We start from the raw sequence: 20,813 nt of genomic DNA on the forward strand, positions 1-20,813 counted from the left end.
AATTATTTTTCTTCCAACTTTTGAAGAAATCAATTTTAAAATCGAACGGCACTGTTCATTCTGATAATCAATCAATAATGCAATCAATCGACTTCGAGCTCACTGAAGTTGATTCTTCCTTCTTGTGTTGATTTCGATAAACTCCGGGAGTTGTTCTTCAATTCTTCTGCGCAACTGTTTTCTTTTGGGAATTTTGTTCTCGATTTCGTTTGTTCTACTCTCTCTGTTCAGAAAACCCTAGATCGTTCTTCTTCTCTGTAGCAATGGGGAGTAGGAAGGAGGAGGAGCGGAACGAGAGGATTATAAGAGGCCTTATGAAGCTTCCACCGAATAGGAGGTGTATTAACTGTAATGGCCTGGTAAATGGGAGTTTCTTCTCTTTTTCTCTTTCTTGATGTTGTTGAAAATGATTTTTCATCCAATTCGTTCATTTCTGTCGATTCTAGTTTTTCTTTCGCTTTCTTGAGTACGTTTCAGCTGGAAATTCTTCTGGTCTTGGCTTGTTCTTGGGGAAACTGACAATGATTTTACGAAAGAACTTGTAAATTTTGAATTTGGAACCGTATTGGATGCTTTCAGTTCACCCAATTACGAATTATTCCTCGTACTGTACCACTGTTCTAAAGCTAGATGTTCCTTAGAGTAGCATTTTATCATTTTAGTTATATAATTTTCTCGACGCTCAGTGACCAATTTCTTCTTGGAATCTTTTTATCTTGTTTCTGACCTTTTCGGCCATTTTTATTTACAGGGCCCTCAGTATGTTTGTACAAACTTCTGGACTTTTGTTTGTATGACTTGCAGTGGAATACAGTGAGTATCTCCGTTTCTTTAACTATGTTCGAGTATGCGATGAATAGATTTCATTTTAGTTTTCCAGCATGCCCTGCAAATTTGGAGTTTTAGGCGACAGGACTTGAGTATGAGTAAACGTTCTAATGATTTAACTTATATTTATTGACGTTTGATATTTGTTTTGGTCATCGATCATTATAGTTGGTTGGGGAAGTAAACCATTTTTCCTATTCTGTTCTTTTATTTTTAACTTTGGATGTTGATATATATTCATACGTGCATTAGGTTTACATTCATTTTCACATGCATATATTTAGCTAACTCGTTCTATTGTTCTATGAGATTGTATTGCCTTTTAAATGCATTTCTTTCGTTGCTGTATTCGAGGCTGTCGATGATATAAGAGCTTTAGTTCATCTATTAATGTTTTATGAACTCTCTGGAATCAAGAGTGTGATTTTTTTTCAACCTATGATGTTGATAAGGTTGAAAATTGTCTCCACAATTGAAATGATACACTTGGCATGACATATAAACATTTCATTGAAGTATTGCTCTACTATATTGCCTGAAAGAATGAGTGATATTCTTGTATCTGATTAAAAATGTTAGCATAATTGAAATCTTTCAATTTTCTTAATGTATTGAGCTATCTTGTCCGAGTAAGATTAAGTGTTAGCAGAAGTTCTTTGAATGATGTGTTTGAATGTTGCAGAGTAAGATGATTATTTTTATTATTTCCTTTACTTCATTTTCTTAAAACTTTTGTTTTCTACTTCTATTTTGTAAAAGTCGCGAGTTTACTCATCGAGTTAAGTCAGTTTCGATGGCCAAGTTTACTGTCCAAGAAGTTGAAGCACTTCAAAATGGTGGCAACCAGGTAATTGAAAAATGTTGCTTTTTCTTTATTTTGCATGTATGTTCTTTCCCTTTAATTTTTTTGTAAAATATCAAAATATCTTTCTAGCGAGCAAGGGAAACCTATTTGAAGGATTGGGACTTTCAAAGGCAGCGATTGCCAGGTAACAGGTATGATATTTTTTTCATTTGTTCCTAAGACGACGAGCTTTTGATATTAGTCTAAAGAGCTGCTTTTGATAGTAGTCTAAAGAGCTGCTTTTGATAGTAGACTAAACGGCCCACATGATATTCATCTTGCAGCAACATTGAAAAAATTCGGGAATTTATAAAGAATGTATATGTTGATAGAAAATATGCTGTTGGAAGAACATCCGAGAAACCTCCTAGAGATATGCAGGTATTTTCTTTTAACCCCCCCCCCCCCCCCCCCCCCCCAAAAAAAAAAAAAAAAAATTAGTGCAACTGGGAAACTAAAATGACTAAAAATGCACAATTTTTTTTCTATAATGCACTTGAATTACCTGTGGGGAACTCTTTTCTCTTCTATTTTTCATGTTATGAAGAATTAAAAATTTCTTTTAGGATAGGCCTTGTACATGTGGCCTGAATTAGTCCTTTTCTTCTTATCTCATTTTAATTTCCAGTTTTGTCTTGCAGAGTCATAGAATCCATGAAGATGAGACTAGGCGAGCCAGTTCTTATCATTCTTACTCCCAAAGTCCACCTTATGATTATCAATATGAAGATAGGAAATATGGAAAACAAGCTGCTTCACTTACCAGGAAACCTGGTTCAGATCGAGGTCGATATGAGGGGAAAGTGTCTAGTTCAGTCTTTAGTCCCGGTCGCTTAAATGATCAAACCTCTGAGGATAGGTTTGCTAATGAGGGGTATGTCTCGAGGGTTTCAGACTTTTCTGTCTCTAGTGGAGGCGACCCTTTCAGATCTGGTGTTCATTCACCAAATTTTCAGAAAGACTCAGGATTTAGCAGTCCGCCTTTTTACTGTGCTAGAGATATGCTTAATGAAGATACAGGACAGCGGATAGGTAGGATGTCTGTAGAGGCAAATGGCCAGAGAGATGCATGTGGAATCTCACGTCCACAGGTATTTTTGAAATTTTCCTTTTTGAGCAATATTTAAGTAGGTGCCTAAACAGGTTTTCATAATAACGATATATTCTCATTGCAACATTTTTTTCCCTGCACCAATTTAGACACTTCATATAAGGTGAGGAATCTACAATGTGATGTAGAAATACTTAGTTTATGTTGTTTAGCTATCTTGTGATAACGGCAGGTAGTAAAGGCATGTGCATAGGCAGGGGATTGGCCTTAACAATAAGCCTCTTCAATTTCTATTTCTATTATTTTGTTTCTTATCCGAGAAGAATCAGGAGACTATCATTGCAGTTTCCTTTAAAGTTGGACATAGCATTGAAAGCCCCAAAACATATGAAAGTTATAGTGAATGTACGTGTTGGAATACGCATAAATGAACAATAAAAGAGATGCTGACATATGCCTTTGCTTGCATGATGTTTATAGTTCATGCATCATTGAGCTTGAAGGCAAGAAGAAGGTGCCTCAAATGGCCCTAATAGAACAAATTTTCCTGCATGCCACACACAAAGTAAAAGATCATTTTCTTTTAATCTTTAAGAAAAGAAGTATTAAAGAGTGACATTGACAAGAGAAGGTGACTAGGAGTGAAAAAAGGAATACTGAATATGTCCCTGAAATTCCACATTTCTTAAGCACGTAAAGCATCTTAAGAAAATGATTGAAGATTCAAGACTGGTACTTCTGTTGTGTTGTGATTTCCTTCAATATCTTAAACGGATTTAATACTTCTCTTTGGTTATTTTTATTACTACTATTACTACTGTTGATGCTGTTGACTAGTAAATGATTTTGACGTCTTTTCAATTTTATTTTATGGTTCCAAGAGAACAATGTCTTCCGGTAGCTTTGGCTCAATAGACAGCAACTCAACATCTCTGAAGTCATATAATTCAGCTGGCTTAACTGATAGCATGTTGGAACCTGAGCCAATTGCACGCAACAATCTGGATAAGATGCCTATATCTCGGCAGTCATCTGTTCCTGGAGTTTCCATTAATTTGAGTTTTTTTGAAGAACCATTTGCACCAAAACCTGTCTCTGCTGTAACTCCAACTGTTGACTTGTTCCAGTCACAGGCATCATTGCCTGCTCCACCAGTGGATTTGTTTCAGTCGCCATCTGCATCACCATCTTATTTTGAAGATCAACCTCAACACAGGTCACCACCACCTCAATCCCTGCAATTCTTTCCTGAGAGTAATCCACAGCATTCAGCAACATTGGATAAAATGCCATTAGAACCAGCAGTCCCCAAAAATGAAGGATGGGCCACATTTGATTCACCGCAAGCAACATCATCTGTTCCTAGTTCTGTTAATGTCAATGCTGTGAAGAATCCTTCCAGTGAAGGAGCTTTTGGAAAGCTTGATCCTCCTTCCAATGAAGGTGCTTTGGGAAAGTTTGATCCTTTCTTATCTTCTAATGCTGCTGTTCAGTGGCCGTCCACTCCAAATTACATTGCTCACGATCCATCTTTATTAGCAACTAGTCAATGGCATAATGATTTGCCTGATGCTCAAGCTTCTGCTTATGGGACGAGCACCAATGTAAGCAAAATCTTCTTGAATCTTGACAAGAAAACTCCTGATGTACTGGGTTCATGATGCAATTTCTGTTTAATTTTATGCTGTAAATAGAAAGAAACTTAATTGGCTTGTATCTGTTGTTGATAAGAAGCCTTGGAATGCATTTGAAGACGCTATCACAGACCTCTCCCTACAGGGTGGTAAGCAAAGTACTGAGCTTCAAGTTCCAGGTCAAGAGTTCCTACCTTCTTCCGATGGACATTTGTTATTTGGAGTTGCAGAGGTAGATAAAACTACTGTACCATGCTAAATACTTCTACATATGTTCTCCGTCATGAGTACATGATTTGATCTTGTAACTTAAATGCTCTTTGCAGGGAGAGAGAGGTACACAGATAACCAGTTGTAAGTCGACAAACCCATTTGACCTTCCATATGATCCAGATTTGGAGCAAACAAATATGGTACGATTTTTCAATTGATATTTGGCTTCCATAAAATATTGGACTGAAAGGATTAAGAACATGAACTTTTACAAGAAAATACCATGTATCGTTGACTTTTTTTGTGAAGTTTTAACTGTGTTAATGTCCTCTTTAATATAAAGTCTACATATAAAAAATGTTATTTCTGGAAGAAAAGAATTAGAAGCTGCTGTTTTTTACATACCTTCCATACCAAATTTAACTGTCGTGATCTTAGAAATGATATATAATGGACAATACCCTATTTTCCCTTTCAAATGACAAACAACTATAATACAATAATTTGGTCCTATTCTTTCTGAGTTTCAATGAAATTGATAACTTTTTTTGGTATGTAGATTAAACGCACAAGGTGTGTAACTTTCTTATCCAAAATGGACTCTTGTCATATATTACAGTATCAGAACTTTGTTGTATGATAGGAACATTATTATGACCCAGGTTTTGGATGCACAATAAAGTAATTCCGAATAAAATCTGATAGGATGTCATTATCATATATCATGTGAAGGCTGAATTATGCTACGTATCTGCCGATTCCTAAACTAAAGCGAAGATGAAATTCTTCATCCTGCTCTTCTGTCACTGTCTTCAATTCTCCTTTCTCAACTTCGAACTTCCGCTTAATTTGATTACCTGGAATTTTGAACAAGGATAAATAACCTTTTGCCAGAAGTGGGTGCACTAGAGGCGACTCCCTTGAAGATTGAGACTTTCTTCCTCTTGGTTAATCTATTAAAAACACTATATACAACGGGTTTTCCTTACGAAATTTCCCGTAAGATATTGAAGTGGGAAGGCCAAGGTAATAGAAGGGTGTTTTCTCAACTTTGCAACCAAAAGCGTCGGCCATTCTTTTTTCACTCTTTGAGATACTTGTTCTAGCAAGTGCAGGCTTCATTAGGATTATACTTAGCTTAGACGCAATATGCATAGTGTTTTGGCCAGCTTGAGCACATTTTTAGTAATCTACTATTTTTTATTGGGAAAGAAATTGATTGGAATTTAAATCCTAGGTCAATGGTTATCATAGTTTACTTCCTAAATTGCAGATCAAAGATTTCATTTTAATTGGAATTTGGTTATTCACCATGTATGAGGATCCCTGCTAAGCATCCATGGCTGAATGGTTAAAGCAGAGCTTATGCTCAAAGTAGACAATATCATACTATTGTAGAAAGTCGTGATTCCTAACAGTTTATACTCATTCACTCTCTATGTCCATATATTTTTTCGTAGGCCCCAAAGTTACTTTAAAAACATATTGGAAGGTAGAAGCCTTTTCTAATTCAAATCTTTCTTGAGCGCTGAAAAGGGTCGAATCATCGTTATGATTCTTCTCTACATTTGGTGATTAATCTACTAAAGTGAAATGAGGAATTAATGTAAAAGAGGTAAGGGGAGGAGTCCCCTTATCTTAAGCCCCTAGAAGCTTCTGCCTTGCTCTCCAAACTTATTGAGAAATTAACTCGTAAATGCATTTAGAAACCCAAATATGTGATCTCTTAGCTTTAGCCTAAAAATGACAACTTGGTGTTTTTTTTTTTTTTTTTCTCCTTTTCTACTTTGGTTATGTAAGAGCTATTTAACCACTTTCTTTATAATTTTGGATGCTTTTCCTTTTTCCTTACTATATAATCTTACTCATCATCGATAAATGTCTTTGCTTTAAGACATGGATTATCTAATCGTAATAATTCTCTATTTCTTAATGGCATTTCACAGTTTTTGGACATGAGCTCTTTGCAGTCTGCTCTCCCTAATGCACAGTTGCCATCCACCCTAATTGGTGGTTCACAACCATGGTTTCCTCAAAATCCAGCGCCATTTATTCCAACTGCAGGACAAGGTAACCTCTTTCTTTGATACCAAATTCAGTTGATAATGATTTAGTGAGCTTGTTTGCTATTAGTTGCTTCGCTCGTGTTGTTGACCAAGGGGTCAGAGATTCGAACCCTCCTCATACTTATTGTTTAACTAAAAGAAATATAAATAGGGACGAGAACAAGACCTTCGGGGTAAATTTCATGTGAAATATCAGTGAAATTGTTTTTGTTTCTTATCAAAACATGCATAAATATGGGCTGCAATAATTTTAATTGTTACCGGATAACATGGATTCATTTTTATATCTTTAGAAATTAGAAATATTAAGCTGTTCTACCTTTTTATTCTTGTTTCCAAATACAGGTGGGTTATCACTCATGGCAGGGCAAGCACCAGGCTCTCAAATATCGTAAGTCCTGCTGTGCTATTCAATTGTTCTTAGATCGTTGTTAACTGGTGATTTGTTACTTTTTGTCTGTTTTAGGAACATTACTCCACCGGAATCTGTTGCTTCGATCGGAGGAAATCCTTTTGCGTAAGGATAATGGTTGTTTCTTAGATGTAGCATTTTCCCTTTCCCTCGGTATAGAAGGTTTTCGATGCACACAATTATTATCCATTAGTTTGTGTATGAACTTCAAATCATTGTTGGTATTATTATTTTCTGTTTATGAGTTATCTTGTTCTTTGACATTGTGCTACAAATTTTTTGAAGATGTCATGTGTAATCTGCATAGCAATGTCATTGTTAATGTAATAGTGTACTCACTTCCCTCGTAATATTTTAGATTAATTAATGTAATTGTATTTGTTGGTAAGGTTTCATATGTTTTTCCATGTCGATCATTTTGATTTATTTTTTCGTGTATATCTCAATCTGTCTACTTTCTTACCATCACTTATATATAGAGCTTCTAATCTTTAATTTTGATAGCGATCATTTTGATTTACTTTTTCGTGTATATCTCAATCTGTCTGCTTTCTTACCATCACTTATACAGAGTTTCTAATCTTTGAGTTTGATAGCGACAAAAAGCTCTTGATATTTTGATTTTGATAGCATTTTGATATTTGTCGTCATTATTCATTATTATTTTTATCCCTCTCTCTTTACTTCTCCCTCCGTACATGCTCAACCATTGCCTCTTTCTCTTCCTTTGTGTCATCTCTTTTCTTTTCTTCCATTCTTGTCTCTCCTTTCTCTCTTCTTCCTTTGTTCGGGGAGAAGATCTCCTCGTTTCGGATTTGAAACTGAAACGGTCTGAAATGGAAGATGATACCTAGAGGAGTTTTAGAACCCTTTTTTTACTGTAAATAAAGGAAGAAGAAGAAAAGAACGAGAGGACAGGAGTTTCATGTCAATTTTTTGTTAAAAAAGTATTAATAAACTTAGACCTTTAAACTTTAGTGTAATGAGATGTACAATAAGACGATGAACACTTACATTTTCTTATATATAAATAACTAAAAAGGAGAGTTCTAGACATAAAATTAAGGTTTTAGTTTAAAGCATTAATTAAGGAAGCAGAGTTTGATGATACCCTTTAATGGCGGACAAAATTATTTTTCTTATATATTTAAGCTTCTTCACACGTTAATGGCCGCTCTCACCCTGAAAAACAAACAAACAAACAAACAAAAAAAAAAAAAAAAACAAGAACTTGCAGCCATAGCCATATCGAATTCAAAGAAAAGAAAACAAAGGTAAAAGGGTTGAGAAAGGCATGGGAAGGGTTCCTTGCTGTGATAAAGTGGGCATAAAGAAGGGGCCATGGACGCCGGAAGAAGATATCATTCTGGTCTCCTACATCCAAGAACACGGCCCCGGCAATTGGCGCTCCGTTCCCACTAACACAGGTATATGAAAATCCCTTTTGTTTATAATCCCTTCCCATTTCCTTGATCTTATTGTTCTTGAGATTTTTGTTGTTGTTCTTAGGATTGTTGCGATGCAGCAAAAGTTGCAGGCTCCGGTGGACCAATTATCTCCGGCCGGGAATAAACAGAGGAAATTTCACTCCCCATGAGGAAGGAATGATCATTCATCTTCAAGCTTTATTGGGTAACAAGTAATGATCTTCTTATTGTTCTTTCTTCTTTTGATTTGCAGTTTCAATCATTTAATTGAAATCTGGGCTTTGAAATTCTCAGATGGGCGGCCATAGCTTCGTATCTTCCTCAGAGGACGGATAACAATATAAAGAATTATTGGAATACCCATTTGAAAAAGAAGCTTAAAAGATTACAGTCCGCCGCCGTTGATCTGCCGGAGCCGTCCGAGTCCGCCGGCGGTCAGTTTCAATCCCAGTGCTTGTCGCCGCCGCTCGCTGGAAACAGAGCATCCACCTACGCCTCGAGTGCCGAGAACATTTCGCGGCTTCTTCAAGGTTGGATGAGATATTCACCGGAGGAATCTCGCCGGAGAATCGGCGGGGAGAATTCTGGCACCGCCGCGCAGGAACAGCCGAAGGAGGAATTGAACGGCGGCGAGTTGGTTTCCGGTGAAGAATTTGATTCGATTTTGTCGTTTGAGAATTGGAAGAATGTGAGTTCTTGTGAGGATAATGAGGAACATGTTGGAGAGAAGCAAAGATTTGAAAACGCCGGCGCTACGGCGGAAGCTGCGACGGCGCCGCCACTATCGTTTCTTGAAAAGTGGCTGTTTGAAGAAGGCGCCACCGGGCAAGTGGAGGAGATGATGGAGTTGCCGCCGGTGTTCTAACAAAAAAAAAAAAAAAAACCAAAAAAAACCAAAAAAATTGTAGTTTTTATTTTTGTTTGTTTTCAATTGTAATAATCCAAAGAACAAGAAACTAATTACCCTTTTATCTCTTTCCGTGTGACAATAAATTTCACAACTTAATTTTTAATGACCTTACCCATCAAATATTAAATTAAAATTTAAATAATTAATTATTTCATATATATATATATATATATATATATATATATATATATATATATATATATATATTAATAGTTTTAAATTATTATTTATATTTTTAATTCAACAATATATAAAATAAAAATTCCAACATTCAATCTATGAAAAATATAATACATTATTAATTATGCTTAAATTTGACATTAAATGGTTATATATATATATATATATTCTTTAATTTTTGGGCAGTAAAAATTCAATTAATTTAAACTAAAAATTTGAAATAAAATTAAGTGAAAAGTAGTATTGGGCAATTTGAAGTGTCATATCAAACTTTTTTTTTTTTTTTGGGTTGTCATGTCAATTTTTTATTCCAATTTAACAGGATAATTAATATTTAAGAATAAGATATATAAATAAATAAATTCGAATGGTCTTCTACCTTAATATCACTTTACGTGCAAAATTTTAATAGTGTATTAATATTAATATAATCGTACCGACATAAAATGCTCAAAAAATTGATAAGTCATGCATTGTTACATGACCCAAGACAACATGACAGTTACATAAGGAAAAATAACATGGGACGCATACAAATGCACGAGATCGTTGAAAAAATTAAAAAATAGTTTTTTTTTTTTAATAATAAATTGAAAAATAAATAAATATAAAAGGAGGGACATTTATTAATTGTAATATTGATGAAATGGTGGGTGCTTTCACAATGAATGAATTGTTTTTTTTTTTTTTTAGAAGTTAATGTAATGAATGAGTAAACATCATGCCATTCAATTTTCTCAACTAAAAATGAGGTGTAAACATAAATGAACTTCTATTGCTAACCAAAAAACCATCAACTATGGCTTTGCCTAAATATAATGGTCCATACTATGCCTTTATTCACACTTCCATGCCACACCTTAACATTCAATCAATCAATTAAAGGCCTATGGATCGATACAGACGACGACGATGAAGAATGGTTCAATTTCGATGTAGACGAGTTCAAGAATTACTATTGACATCGTAAACATTTAGACCTGTGAAATATTTAGTTTGTGTTGAAATGAAAAGGAATAGACAAACTATTTATAAGAGAGCTAACCAATCAACTATTGCAAGTAACGCAAATTCGATGAAGTTCTTGAGATTTGTGTCTGTTTTGTCTCTGAACATAGAAACGATGACGGTCGGAATTGAAAAATTGCGAGAAAATAAGAACAATTATAAGAAAGTTGAAAATTAAATAGTTATCAAACGAGACCTTATCTATCCTATCAAAAAGGAAATTGTAGCAATAAAAAGATGAACTAAAACACTAGAACCAACTCCCACGAGACCTAAACGAAAGAAAACTAGGTAAAACACCTAAAGAATAATTTAAAAAATTGTTCATTAATCTTTTAACTCTACCTACTCACTAATTACTACAAAATTACATCTAAATCTTAATTAATACGATGTTAAAGTAAATCCTTCCCACCTACTCATCGTCATTACGGCTCATCGACAATAAATTACTTTGATTACTAACTCTTTGTATATGTCCATTATAGTTGAATAATGTCCACTTTGGTCTCGAATTTAAACTCCTAATAATCCAATCCTAGAAGTTAGTACAAATTAACCTTATAATATGCAGTCATTAGGGAATAGTCGATAGTTAAAGACTACTAGAGTATTAAACATCTTTGAATTCAATAATTGCAAAGAGATCGAACTATCGATATTTAGAATAGTTATTGATGTTTATACCCATTGAGATATACTCAATTGACAATTATATTGTCGATGAATTCTATCAAATATATATTTAATTCAAAAACCTAATATGGTTGAATAAATACCCATCGGTAGAATAATGTATAGTAACGTAGATATGAAAATAATACAAGAAAAAAATTGAATATAATCATTCAACAACAATTGAGGCTGAATATAAGGGCTACTTACCTCACAAGCAAACCGAAGTTTTCCTTGCATCAGCCTAAAATGAATATAAGAATATATAAAAATTACAATCTTAAAGATTGATGGGTCGATAAAGTAACCATTATGAATGGTATTTTGTATGATTATGTATGATTCAAATGATAATCTGTTAACTTTCCACCGATCTTTAGCCTGGATGAAAATCACATGATGTTATCTAAATTCGTCAATTTTGTAGTTAACTGGCAATAATTAATGTCTTTATAAGTGTATGATTCTATAAGAATTAAAATAGACATTTTAAAAGCAAAGGTAAGAATCAAATTGAAGTAAAAGAAAAGAATATTGAATGCCCAAAAATCAGAAGCTAGAATTGGAATCTCGCTTGGTTCTTTTCATTTGTTTCAGTTTGAAAAAGTCACTCATCTTGTATTCCAAAGGGAACAAATTTCAAGAGAGAAATGAAAGAAATAAAATTTAAGAAATGGAGAGAAGATTATGAATAGAACTGCATACCTTAACTAAATTTAGATGAAGACTGCAAATGTAAAAGAGTTAAGAAGTTAGGAACTTGAATCGCCCAAGAACAGCGAACTCAAACATGAAAAAGAATGTAAAAGAAGTGCAAATAAACTTGAATACAAACTCCTTAGGAAGTATGTCCAATGCAATGCAGCTTGAAACTACTATCTATTTGAAAGACTCATTTTCACACGGCTGAAAGCTATTGAAATTTATTAAAGAATATGAAATTGCTATGCTATCCTTCAAAGACCCCGAGGAAATTTAGGTAATAGTTATAGAACTTCTAACAAGGTCAGGGAGGAGCGTGGGGAGAGATTCATTAGCAAATGACACTTGACCTATGGGAGACATGCATAACATATTCAGTAAAGAATAATTGAAACTTTCTTAGAATATATAAAAATAGTTAGTGATGTTATGAGCGAGAACCTACAAAATAGCTCCATACTTAAAAAGTGCCTAACCTAGGGCGTACACTTCTTTTTGAGCTATGGATTGTTGTTGTCTTCTATTCTAGTTCATATTACACCGTTTCTCTTTGCATTTTAAGCCCTTATTCTGCCCTTTTTTACTTCTCAATCTTTTGGAATAACGGTTGTTTACCTAATATAGATGCAATTACGCTCGACTTTCTGATTCTTGTGCCTTGATAAATTGTTGTACCTGCAAAACAGAAAAGAGAGAGAAGTTTCAGTAGGTGTACACATTGAAATCATATAGTTTGCAGTGAAAAAGCATCAGGAAGCTACATTATCGTTGTTGATTTATGAATGAATCGTCTTCAAAGTATAACAAACTTGGGCAACTCCTATCTCGTCTACATTCTCTGAACTTCTTCATAAATAGAACGAAAAAGCACCGAGGATATGTATCTCTCACCATAGCTTGGAAATATAACCTACACGCATGAATACAATCATAAGTAGAATTAAGATTTTGAAAAAAGATACTCAGTGTTCTTGCACTTTTGGAGGGTAACATTACATAGTCTTTTTCTTTTCTTTTAGATCATGTTTCTAGGAGTGGATTATATAAATTTGAAACAATTTCCCCACTACAAAAATGGAAACACAATACTTCCAACAAGCTAAAGCGGCATACATGGAAAAGACGACTAGCTACTAAATACAAGAAACAAGCCAAAAACCTTTGGCTAGAACTTAAAACCATTCACTAAAAGGAGGGTGCAAAGACTGAGAAGCTAGAGAATTGAAAGTTGTAAAGTTGATCATGGACAAGAACAGAATGTTTGTTGTAGAATAAGTGTGAAAAGAAAGAGAAAAGGCATGGAAAAGATGATAATAAGTTTTCTACAAAATTACATGATTTTTTAATGGAGAAACACTAGACAAAGTAGCCCCCTCACCCCCCTCTTCTTCACGGCTATTTGTTCTCCCAGTCTCAGAGAGATGTGCTACCCTTTTTTAAATAAAAATATGGAATATTGTAAAGAAATAGACTCGTTTTGTCTCTGCCTGTCAGAAGACTTATGTGTATGTTCTGGAATAGGGATCTTCACCAAGTAGACCCAGCACATGACTTTTCAAATGGAGAAAATGGAATGAACATACCACAATAAGGTTTCCAGCATTTTCAGGCCTCCTAGCCAGACTAATCGCTGCTACTGCAGCAGCTCCTGATGAAATGCCAACCTACCAAGAGGTGAAAATATGTTAATTACTAAAAGTCTAAAACAACACTCTTACTCGAGGGAGAAGAAACTATCAAATCTTAAGGAAAACTGTCGAAGAGGAGAAACCACCGTATCTCAAGGGAAATATGAAGGATTATCCTAAGGACAATAAAATATTTCTAACAAGTTTTTTATGGCGGAATAGATAGAAGTAGAACATGCATGGAAATTTTCCAACCAAAATAACACTTAAGAACATAAATAATTACCAGTAGGCCTTCCTCCAATGCTAACCTCCTAGCCATTTCTATAGCTTCAACATTGGTTACCTACAATTATCTCATTAGCAAGTTATTTACGAGTTGTTGATGATTGGTTGTAGCCATATAAATAAATAAACTGCAAGTTATAATATTGCAGGTGTAAATAAAGTTTCAAAATATTTCAAAATCTAAACCAAATAACATTATATATATTCACAAATAATGCTAGTATAAAAACCATGGGCTAACTACAATGAGCCACAACAAAGAAATGTAATACCAGATTATTTCGATGTCAAAAGAAAAATAAAGGATGAGGGAATTCTACCACATGGAATATGATTGATATGTGTGTCATCTTAAATGTTCAATTCCATAGTAAACTAAAAGGAAAAAAATTATAAACATAAAATGTGTATTCCACTATTGGCATATTACCCCTGCCTTCAAAAGGAAGTAATTACCTTGATCACTTCATCAAGCAACTTGACATCCAGAATAGGGGGTACATAACCTGCGCCAATCTTCAATAATGTTAATGCCTGAGAGATCAACAATTAAACCTTGACCCAAAAACTAGACATCGTCCTTCCAAGTATATAGAAGATTAAAAAAAATAATAATAATATCAACTCACCGGCATTTTCTCCAGAGATTACACTTCTTTCTGCAGGTTCCACACCAACTATCTACGTTAATAAAACACTTAGTCAGAACATTAAACACCATCTAAAGGAAGCAGCAAGCCAGAACATAATAAATGACTAATATACTAAAAACTTGGAAGATTCGAGAGGTAAACTATGAATTCAGCTCCTTTTTGGCTGAATTGGAATCTATTAAGTGAATAATATTGAAGATTCGAGAGATTGGAAGATTGATGCTTCGAGTACTTTTTCAACTAAAGCTCTCTCCCGGCTGCTCTCGCAATCTAGCCTTTTGCAAAAAGTGGAATTCACGGAAACTTGGAAAACTAAAAGTACGAAGTTGTCTCTTTCTCCATCCAAGTATCATTTACTTTTCTCTTTACACTTTTTCTCATATAAATACTAATAGGGTATAAATCAAATAATTTAACGCATGAAAACTAGGTGACACAAACATTTGTGTTCCTTGAAATAATAAAACATTTGATGAGCTAATAATATATAATACTACTTTCGGATGATAACTTTGTACAATATGGATTGACATTTATATATTGGCAGTATTGCACATAATAATCCGTTCTCCGTCCAACTTTCATGGGAACTCGTAAATTTTTTGAGGAATTTGTTATAAAGCTAGTTGGCCACTTTGCTCATCCATTTTTTCCCTTCTTCATTGAAGGCATTACTCCATGTCTCCTAGTCTTTTGCCATTTTTTTCAATAAAGAATTTACCATGTAAAAAATAATTCTGATAGCCCAAACCTGAATCGTTTCTTTTCTCATATTTAGGTAACGACCAGTGCCTGTTATGGTACCACCAGTTCCAATTCCAGCAACAAGTATGTCAACACTACCCATGGTATCCTCCCATATCTCAGGTCCTGTGGTTTCAAAGTGGACCTGTAATTCATGAAGTAAAACTTAATAACAGGCTTTAACATTACATCATTGTCATCACTTACAACGCAATTATATAAAAAGGTGAAGATAATGAAGATTGCATAAAACTTAAGGAATACAGCGCCATTTAGGTTGCATAGAGTATGTGTTCACAACTTAATAAAGAGAAAATAGAAATAACCTTCGTGTTTGAAATGTTATCAAACTGCTGAAGCATGAAGGCATTGGGAGTACTAATTAGAATTTCTTCAGCTTTGGCTACAGCCCCTTGGAGGCCTTTCTCTGGGTCTGTCAAAACAATCTCTGCACCAAAAGCACGTAGTAGGATCCTCCTTTCCATATTTATGGAAGCAGGCATGGTAACTACAAGTTTGTACCCTTTTGTTGCAGCAACGAAAGCTATGCCAAGCCCCGTATTCCCCGTTGTTGGTTCAACTAGTATGGTCTACTCATTACAAGAACGAAACATCAAGGTCATGTATTTTATTTTTAGAAACAAAACAAATACCTCATAGAGAAATGAATTAGTATTAAAGATGGTTGGATAAAAAAACATCTCAAAATCCCAGGGGTCACATACTTAATGGCAGAAATAAGATATGCTCCAACTGAATATATTTGCGCCTTAATAATAAACATCAATACTTTTTTCCAAGTACAACTTACTTACCTTACCTGGAGAAATTGCACCACTCTCCTCGGCACTGGATATCATACTGAAACCAATCCTGAGAAGTCAATAGGTTAAAGACATAAACCGATCAGTAATGTATGTACATGTATATATCTCCTCTCACTCCTCGCACTGAGATGAAAAGAAATATGCTGAAAACGATACATAGTATAATCTCTAAATCTGTAGTACATCTCCAACACATTTTAAAGGTTGCTGATGTAGTCAAAATCCGAAGTCTAATTAACTTTGAAAAACATTTAGCATACGGTTAACTCGAGTGTAAACCTATAAAAAATTAGGCTGAAAGTAGAAAGTTAAACCGAGACTGCCTATACCACTCACAAGTACAATATGCCCTACAAAAAATAGCCCAAGTTTTGTAATTTTCTTCAAATCTGATATTTTGTTAGTAATTCACTTGCAGTTTGTTGATTAGTCCTCAATAAATAGAAGCTTTAAACTCCTCTCATTTTAGAGACTTTTCGAATAACTTGAATCCCAATTAAGTTTTCTTGAAGGGCAGATAAGCTACAATAGTTGTCTGATATTTCATTAATAATCTTCCTACATACCACTCAGAACATAGCTGCCAACCAACACAGGATTCTACAGAAATGTGCTGTCATACGCAATGATTCTAACAGTAGAATACAGTGGAGGAATAAACAACCCATCTTCACCAAGTAGAAGCTTACCTGTCTTTAACACTTCGGCATGGTTCCATTGATTCAAGTTTTGCAGCAACATTTGCCACGCAGCCTTCTGTTACTTTGTTGAGATATATCATGGGCGTTCTTCCAATCAACTAAATAAATTCAACAGAACCACTCAAATCAGTAATTATTTGAAAGGAAACTTTCTTTCCTTTTTAATCCAATAGTCATCTTAGTGAGTCAAATTTGACCTTAATTTTTTAATTATATGAAATTGAAGCTTAAACTTGAATAAATGATCAAATTAATTTCTCAAGCTCATAGACAACAATTTCATTTTTAGTTTTCGATATTTGAAATTTATGCTTGTTTTTTCCCAATTTTTTTACCATAGTTTTCACATTTTTTGGGAAATATTAATTTAATCCTCTCAATTTTTTGGCTACGAATGTTTTGTTGATTAGTTAGTACGTGGGTAACTTTCCAATTAAAATTATCACTTATTCAAATTTATAGTATAAATCGATGATAGTAAATATTCACGATTAAAATTGGTTGATTGAGTCCAGTTAAGAATTTAAAAAATGAATTTCACCAATTTCAACTGATGGAAAACTTGAGTGTATAAACCATGACCATGCGACACTCATTGAGGGAACAGAATATCCAACAACGTTGCTCAAGAATTTGCACAACATATTCCAAGGAGTTCAAAATCTGCATTACTTTTATTTTTCCTGTTTGAAATATTATTATAGATTTTTCACTGCATTCTCAACTGAAAAACCCTACTTCTAAGGGATTATACTCTTGAACGGATAACTTACACCACATTCACAGAACGCAATAGCAGAAAACCAGGAAATTGTTAAAGAGAAGGAAACAATTATATAATCGATGTGAAATTATACTCGTCGATGCAAAAAAATAAAATATAAAAAAGAGTATATATCTCGTTTCCATTTTGTAATTTCCTATTCAACCTTCAATCTAGCGATACAGGCCCCAAAAATCCTCGTCGCTATCCCTTCCCGACGAACAATTACGTTATCGGCGTGCTTGTCGTAATCCGAAAAAATAAACAAGAGATAGAGAGAGCATTCAAGAACCTGGGTTACGTTATCGGCGATGTTGACGGAGTCGAGACCTTCCCATGTCGCGTTGACGGAGAAAGCTTTCGCGCGCACTGGTCTCTGTCTTACAGCAGAGAAGCTCCGAAGCATCACATTGGTTTGTGCGACCGCGTGACGCTTCGGGGAGAAAGCGAAGGGATAAGGAAATGAGAGCGAAGGAGAAGGCGAGAGAGAGGAATAAACCGCCATAGCTAATGGCCGTTGCGAGGGTTTTTGCGGGGTTTAAATATATAGTCCAATTTAAGGATAAAATATGGACATCAAGAGTTCATTTTTAGTAGTACCTTATGGTTAAAAAGTCCAAGGTCGACATGTAGTTTCAACTCGAGGGAGTAAGAAGAGTGAGAACTATTTCCGATGAACATGTCCATTTAATCTGCCACGAGTACGAAATTCGATGAGGGAGAAGGCTTCCTTGTCTCCACCTGCCCTGTGAACATGTCCATTTAATCTGCCCCGAGTAGAAAATCTGATAATGGAGAAGGCTTTATTGTCCCCACCTGCCCTGTGAACATGTCCATTTAATCAACCTCGGTAAGAAAGTTGGTAGTGGAGAAAGCTTACTTGTCCCCACCTGCACCGTGAACATATTGGTCGAGGGAAAATCGATTGTGAACATATTGGTCGAGGGAAAATCGATTGTGAACATATTGGTTGAGGGAAAATCGATTGTGTTGGAAGATGTGAAGTTGTATGTACAGAGTATGGCGAAGGGGTGATAAGGGTGGAGTCGAAGAGTAATCAATCGGCTTTGCATGTGGCAGCTATGGAGACTGCCTCTACGGCGTCAAAGCCAACCGTGGTGGTGGGGAAGAATAATAGAGGATTCAAAAGCCATTGAAAAGAAAGGATCGGGTTGTTAAACCGAAAGAGGTTTGATACCATGAGAATGTTTCTTAATCCACCACATCTAAAAATGATGTGAAAATATAGAGGATTCAAAAGCCATTGAAAAGAAAGGATCAAGTTGTTAAACCGAAAGAGCTTTGATAACATGAGAATGTTTCTTAATCTACCACATACCACATCTAAATGATGTGAAAATGATGTGAAAGAAAGTTATCTATTTATAATCAAATAAATTAAAAGAATATAGAAGGAGTAATAAATGGATATTTGCCTTTAATACTAAATATCTTAACAGGGTCTATTAGATATGACCTTAATGTAATGTCCCTTCAAGAAGATGAACGGGTTGAAGTCATTCACTTGAGCATCGGAAGGTAGATATATGTTTACCGAGAAAACTTCATGGCGGCGTATTCGCCATGACAGTAACTACTTAAGCCATATCTCTTTGAATTCATAAGCTTTCATATAGCTTGTAGTCAATACTAAAATTGTTTAAGCATTGAAGCTACCATCAAGAATAGTTCGTATCATTTGTACATAAGAGAGGACAAGAGACAAAGTTGTATACCATCCACAATGGCGAACCAGGCTCCTTCTTGCCTTATATTTGATGAAATACTGAGCACCTCTGCTATTGCTTCTGTTCTTCACTTTCGGTAGGAGGCTGTTTCAAGTTGGTTTTGGTGTAAGAAATGGATGTTGTAAGGAGATGGGCTTTGTCCATGTCCTTAATCAATTGCAGAAGCATTGGGATTATGGGAATGGAAAGGGAGGAATTTAGAAGAAGGAGCGCTTGGCTGGTGGCCTTCCGACTGCTCTCATCAAGTTTGATATCTCAATGAGTTTGGCCACTTTTGTTCCCCTCTTCGCCTCTGCTGATGCTCTTCTTTCCTCTGCTTTTCTGTGTGCTTTTGCTACTTCATTCTCCATTTTTTCTAATGCTTTTGCTCTCTTCTCTTCCAATTTTCTCTGCATAAATTCAAACTTTCACTTCAATCCAATCCATGTTATACACAAAGATGCTGATTTCTTTTCCTTATTTTACTCACCACAATGGAATGATCTCTGCATAAATTCAGCTTGTTCATGTGTGAAGTTTCAAAATGAATCTAAATTTATGTGGAATCATTGACAGAAAGAAGAAATTAGAATTGTTCTTTCTCAGATATTCAAAAGTGACTGAGATTTAAGAAGCTTTGACATGTTTAATGCAAATAAGCGTTATAAATCGACTTTTTGACCAAACAGGAGAAGTAATATTCACAAACACGATACGAGGCATTTCTTCAAACAGGTTACATGCACAGAGAAAGCGCAATTTTCAATTCACGTACCTCGATCTTCTTCATCCATGAAGACGCCTTCTGAACCTGCTCCCTCTCCCATCCACTGATCACCGCATCTTCTCTCTTGAACCGATTGTTGATCTTCGCAATCTTCGCGTTCTGCCATGCACTTATCTTCGTCTCCACTTCCTCCTTCTTCACCATATGCAACGAAATCTCTCTAGTCGCTGCCGTACCGCTGCCGCCGCCGCCTCTCCTGTTCTCTTGTCTCGAGATCGCCAACGGCGCTAAGTGATCATCGAACGGATGTCCGTCTGGTACGATCGCTAACGGATTCATCTCCTCCTCTGGCGTATACTCTTCCTCTCTGATTCGGCTCAAGTTATTTGGAGCTTCGTTAATCGGTCGATCATGGCGATAATCATCGCCTATCTCCGCGCCTGCAATAACGAGAGCATTAAACTCTCGACTCATGGAGGTGAAATTCTCACTGGAGCCGCCTTCGCTGGCCATTGAAGTCGATCTCTGACTCGTCGTTTCCCAGGCCTCACCACGGCGGTTCCGATTAGCCGTCACCGGCGGTGGTTGCGGCGAGGTCAGAGCATGAATATCACGGATTTGATCGTCGTCGTTTCCGCCATGGCTGGCTCTGGAAGTTACCGCTGGTGCCTGATCGTTGAACATGGCGGAATTCGAAGAAACGCTTTCTATGAGTAATGGGAAGTTTAGTTGAATTTGTGAGTGAAGAAGAAACGGGAAAGACAGAAAAAGCTTTTTTTTTTTTTTTTTTAATATAAATTTTGGA

The 20,813-nt window shown here is 35.4% G+C and overlaps 4 protein-coding genes across 8 annotated transcripts; 2 read left to right on the forward strand and 2 right to left on the reverse strand.

Annotated features, from left to right (window-relative positions):
• ZIGA4 (ARF GAP-like zinc finger-containing protein ZIGA4) lies at positions 1–7,436 on the forward strand. 2 transcript variants are annotated; one of them, XM_087122209.1, is made up of 12 exons: positions 1–359; positions 752–813; positions 1,588–1,675; positions 1,763–1,824; positions 1,957–2,053; positions 2,314–2,763; positions 3,605–4,327; positions 4,455–4,589; positions 4,684–4,770; positions 6,517–6,640; positions 6,982–7,027; positions 7,103–7,436. In XM_087122209.1, the coding sequence occupies exons 1-12, from the start codon at positions 264–266 to the stop codon at positions 7,155–7,157; spliced, it is 2,025 nt and encodes a 674-aa protein (XP_086978335.1). In that variant the 5' UTR covers positions 1–263; the 3' UTR covers positions 7,158–7,436. The 2 variants fall into 2 exon arrangements, with proteins under 2 accessions (XP_086978335.1, XP_086978336.1); XM_087122210.1 differs by having other exon boundaries at positions 2–359; positions 4,458–4,589.
• A 638-nt stretch (positions 7,437–8,074) lies between these two features.
• On the forward strand, positions 8,075–9,449 carry LOC111791722 (transcription factor MYB60-like). Its single transcript, XM_087122211.1, has 3 exons — positions 8,075–8,475; positions 8,558–8,687; positions 8,770–9,449. Exons 1-3 carry the CDS (start codon positions 8,343–8,345, stop codon positions 9,338–9,340), a joined length of 834 nt encoding a protein of 277 aa, XP_086978337.1. The 5' UTR covers positions 8,075–8,342; the 3' UTR covers positions 9,341–9,449.
• Positions 9,450–10,394: 945 nt separating this feature from the next.
• Positions 10,395–18,092, reverse strand: LOC111791892 (S-sulfo-L-cysteine synthase (O-acetyl-L-serine-dependent), chloroplastic). Of its 3 annotated transcripts, XM_087122339.1 has the most exons (14): positions 17,847–18,092; positions 16,780–16,889; positions 16,079–16,136; positions 15,590–15,853; positions 15,271–15,408; positions 14,496–14,547; positions 14,323–14,372; positions 13,865–13,924; positions 13,534–13,614; positions 12,712–12,860; positions 12,566–12,625; positions 11,954–11,975; positions 11,459–11,492; positions 10,395–10,673 (listed from the first exon to the last, which is right to left on the reverse strand). In XM_087122339.1, exons 1-10 carry the CDS (start codon positions 18,057–18,059, stop codon positions 12,780–12,782), a joined length of 1,107 nt encoding a protein of 368 aa, XP_086978465.1. In that variant the 5' UTR covers positions 18,060–18,092; the 3' UTR covers positions 10,395–10,673; positions 11,459–11,492; positions 11,954–11,975; positions 12,566–12,625; positions 12,712–12,779. The 3 variants fall into 3 exon arrangements, with proteins under 3 accessions (XP_086978465.1, XP_086978464.1, XP_086978463.1); XM_087122338.1 differs by lacking the exon at positions 10,395–10,673 and having other exon boundaries at positions 11,243–11,492; XM_087122337.1 differs by lacking the exons at positions 10,395–10,673; positions 11,459–11,492; positions 11,954–11,975 and having other exon boundaries at positions 12,336–12,625.
• Positions 18,093–19,164: 1,072 nt separating this feature from the next.
• On the reverse strand, positions 19,165–20,805 carry LOC111789969 (remorin 4.1-like). Of its 2 annotated transcripts, none has more exons than XM_023670712.2 (2): positions 20,057–20,797; positions 19,165–19,691 (listed from the first exon to the last, which is right to left on the reverse strand). In XM_023670712.2, the coding sequence occupies exons 1-2, from the start codon at positions 20,690–20,692 to the stop codon at positions 19,500–19,502; spliced, it is 828 nt and encodes a 275-aa protein (XP_023526480.2). In that variant the 5' UTR covers positions 20,693–20,797; the 3' UTR covers positions 19,165–19,499. The 2 variants fall into 2 exon arrangements, with proteins under 2 accessions (XP_023526480.2, XP_023526481.2); XM_023670713.2 differs by having other exon boundaries at positions 19,601–19,831; positions 20,057–20,805.
• Between the last annotated feature and the right edge of the window lie 8 nt (positions 20,806–20,813).

This window comes from Cucurbita pepo, chromosome 3 (genome assembly GCF_057944985.1).
Source record: "Cucurbita pepo subsp. pepo isolate OVF chromosome 3, ASM5794498v1, whole genome shotgun sequence".
Lineage (NCBI taxonomy): Eukaryota > Viridiplantae > Streptophyta > Magnoliopsida > Cucurbitales > Cucurbitaceae > Cucurbita > Cucurbita pepo.

Coding starts and splice junctions, on each gene's coding strand:
- LOC111791892 (XM_087122339.1), bottom strand. CDS start 18,059: ATGGCGGTTTATTCCTCTCTCTCGCCTTCTCCTTCGCTCTCATTTCCT. Junction 15,409..15,589: donor ATAACATTTCAAACACGAAG/GTTATTTCTATT, acceptor CATGAATTACAG/GTCCACTTTGAAACCACAGG. Junction 13,615..13,864: donor CATTGGAGGAAGGCCTACTG/GTAATTATTTAT, acceptor ACCTCTTGGTAG/GTTGGCATTTCATCAGGAGC.
- LOC111791722 (XM_087122211.1), top strand. CDS start 8,343: ATGGGAAGGGTTCCTTGCTGTGATAAAGTGGGCATAAAGAAGGGGCCA. Junction 8,476..8,557: donor CTCCGTTCCCACTAACACAG/GTATATGAAAAT, acceptor TGTTGTTCTTAG/GATTGTTGCGATGCAGCAAA. Junction 8,688..8,769: donor CAAGCTTTATTGGGTAACAA/GTAATGATCTTC, acceptor TGAAATTCTCAG/ATGGGCGGCCATAGCTTCGT.
- LOC111789969 (XM_023670712.2), bottom strand. CDS start 20,692: ATGTTCAACGATCAGGCACCAGCGGTAACTTCCAGAGCCAGCCATGGC. Junction 19,692..20,056: donor CATGGATGAAGAAGATCGAG/GTACGTGAATTG, acceptor GAATTTATGCAG/AGAAAATTGGAAGAGAAGAG.
- ZIGA4 (XM_087122209.1), top strand. CDS start 264: ATGGGGAGTAGGAAGGAGGAGGAGCGGAACGAGAGGATTATAAGAGGC. Junction 1,676..1,762: donor TTCAAAATGGTGGCAACCAG/GTAATTGAAAAA, acceptor ATATCTTTCTAG/CGAGCAAGGGAAACCTATTT. Junction 4,328..4,454: donor CTTATGGGACGAGCACCAAT/GTAAGCAAAATC, acceptor GTTGTTGATAAG/AAGCCTTGGAATGCATTTGA.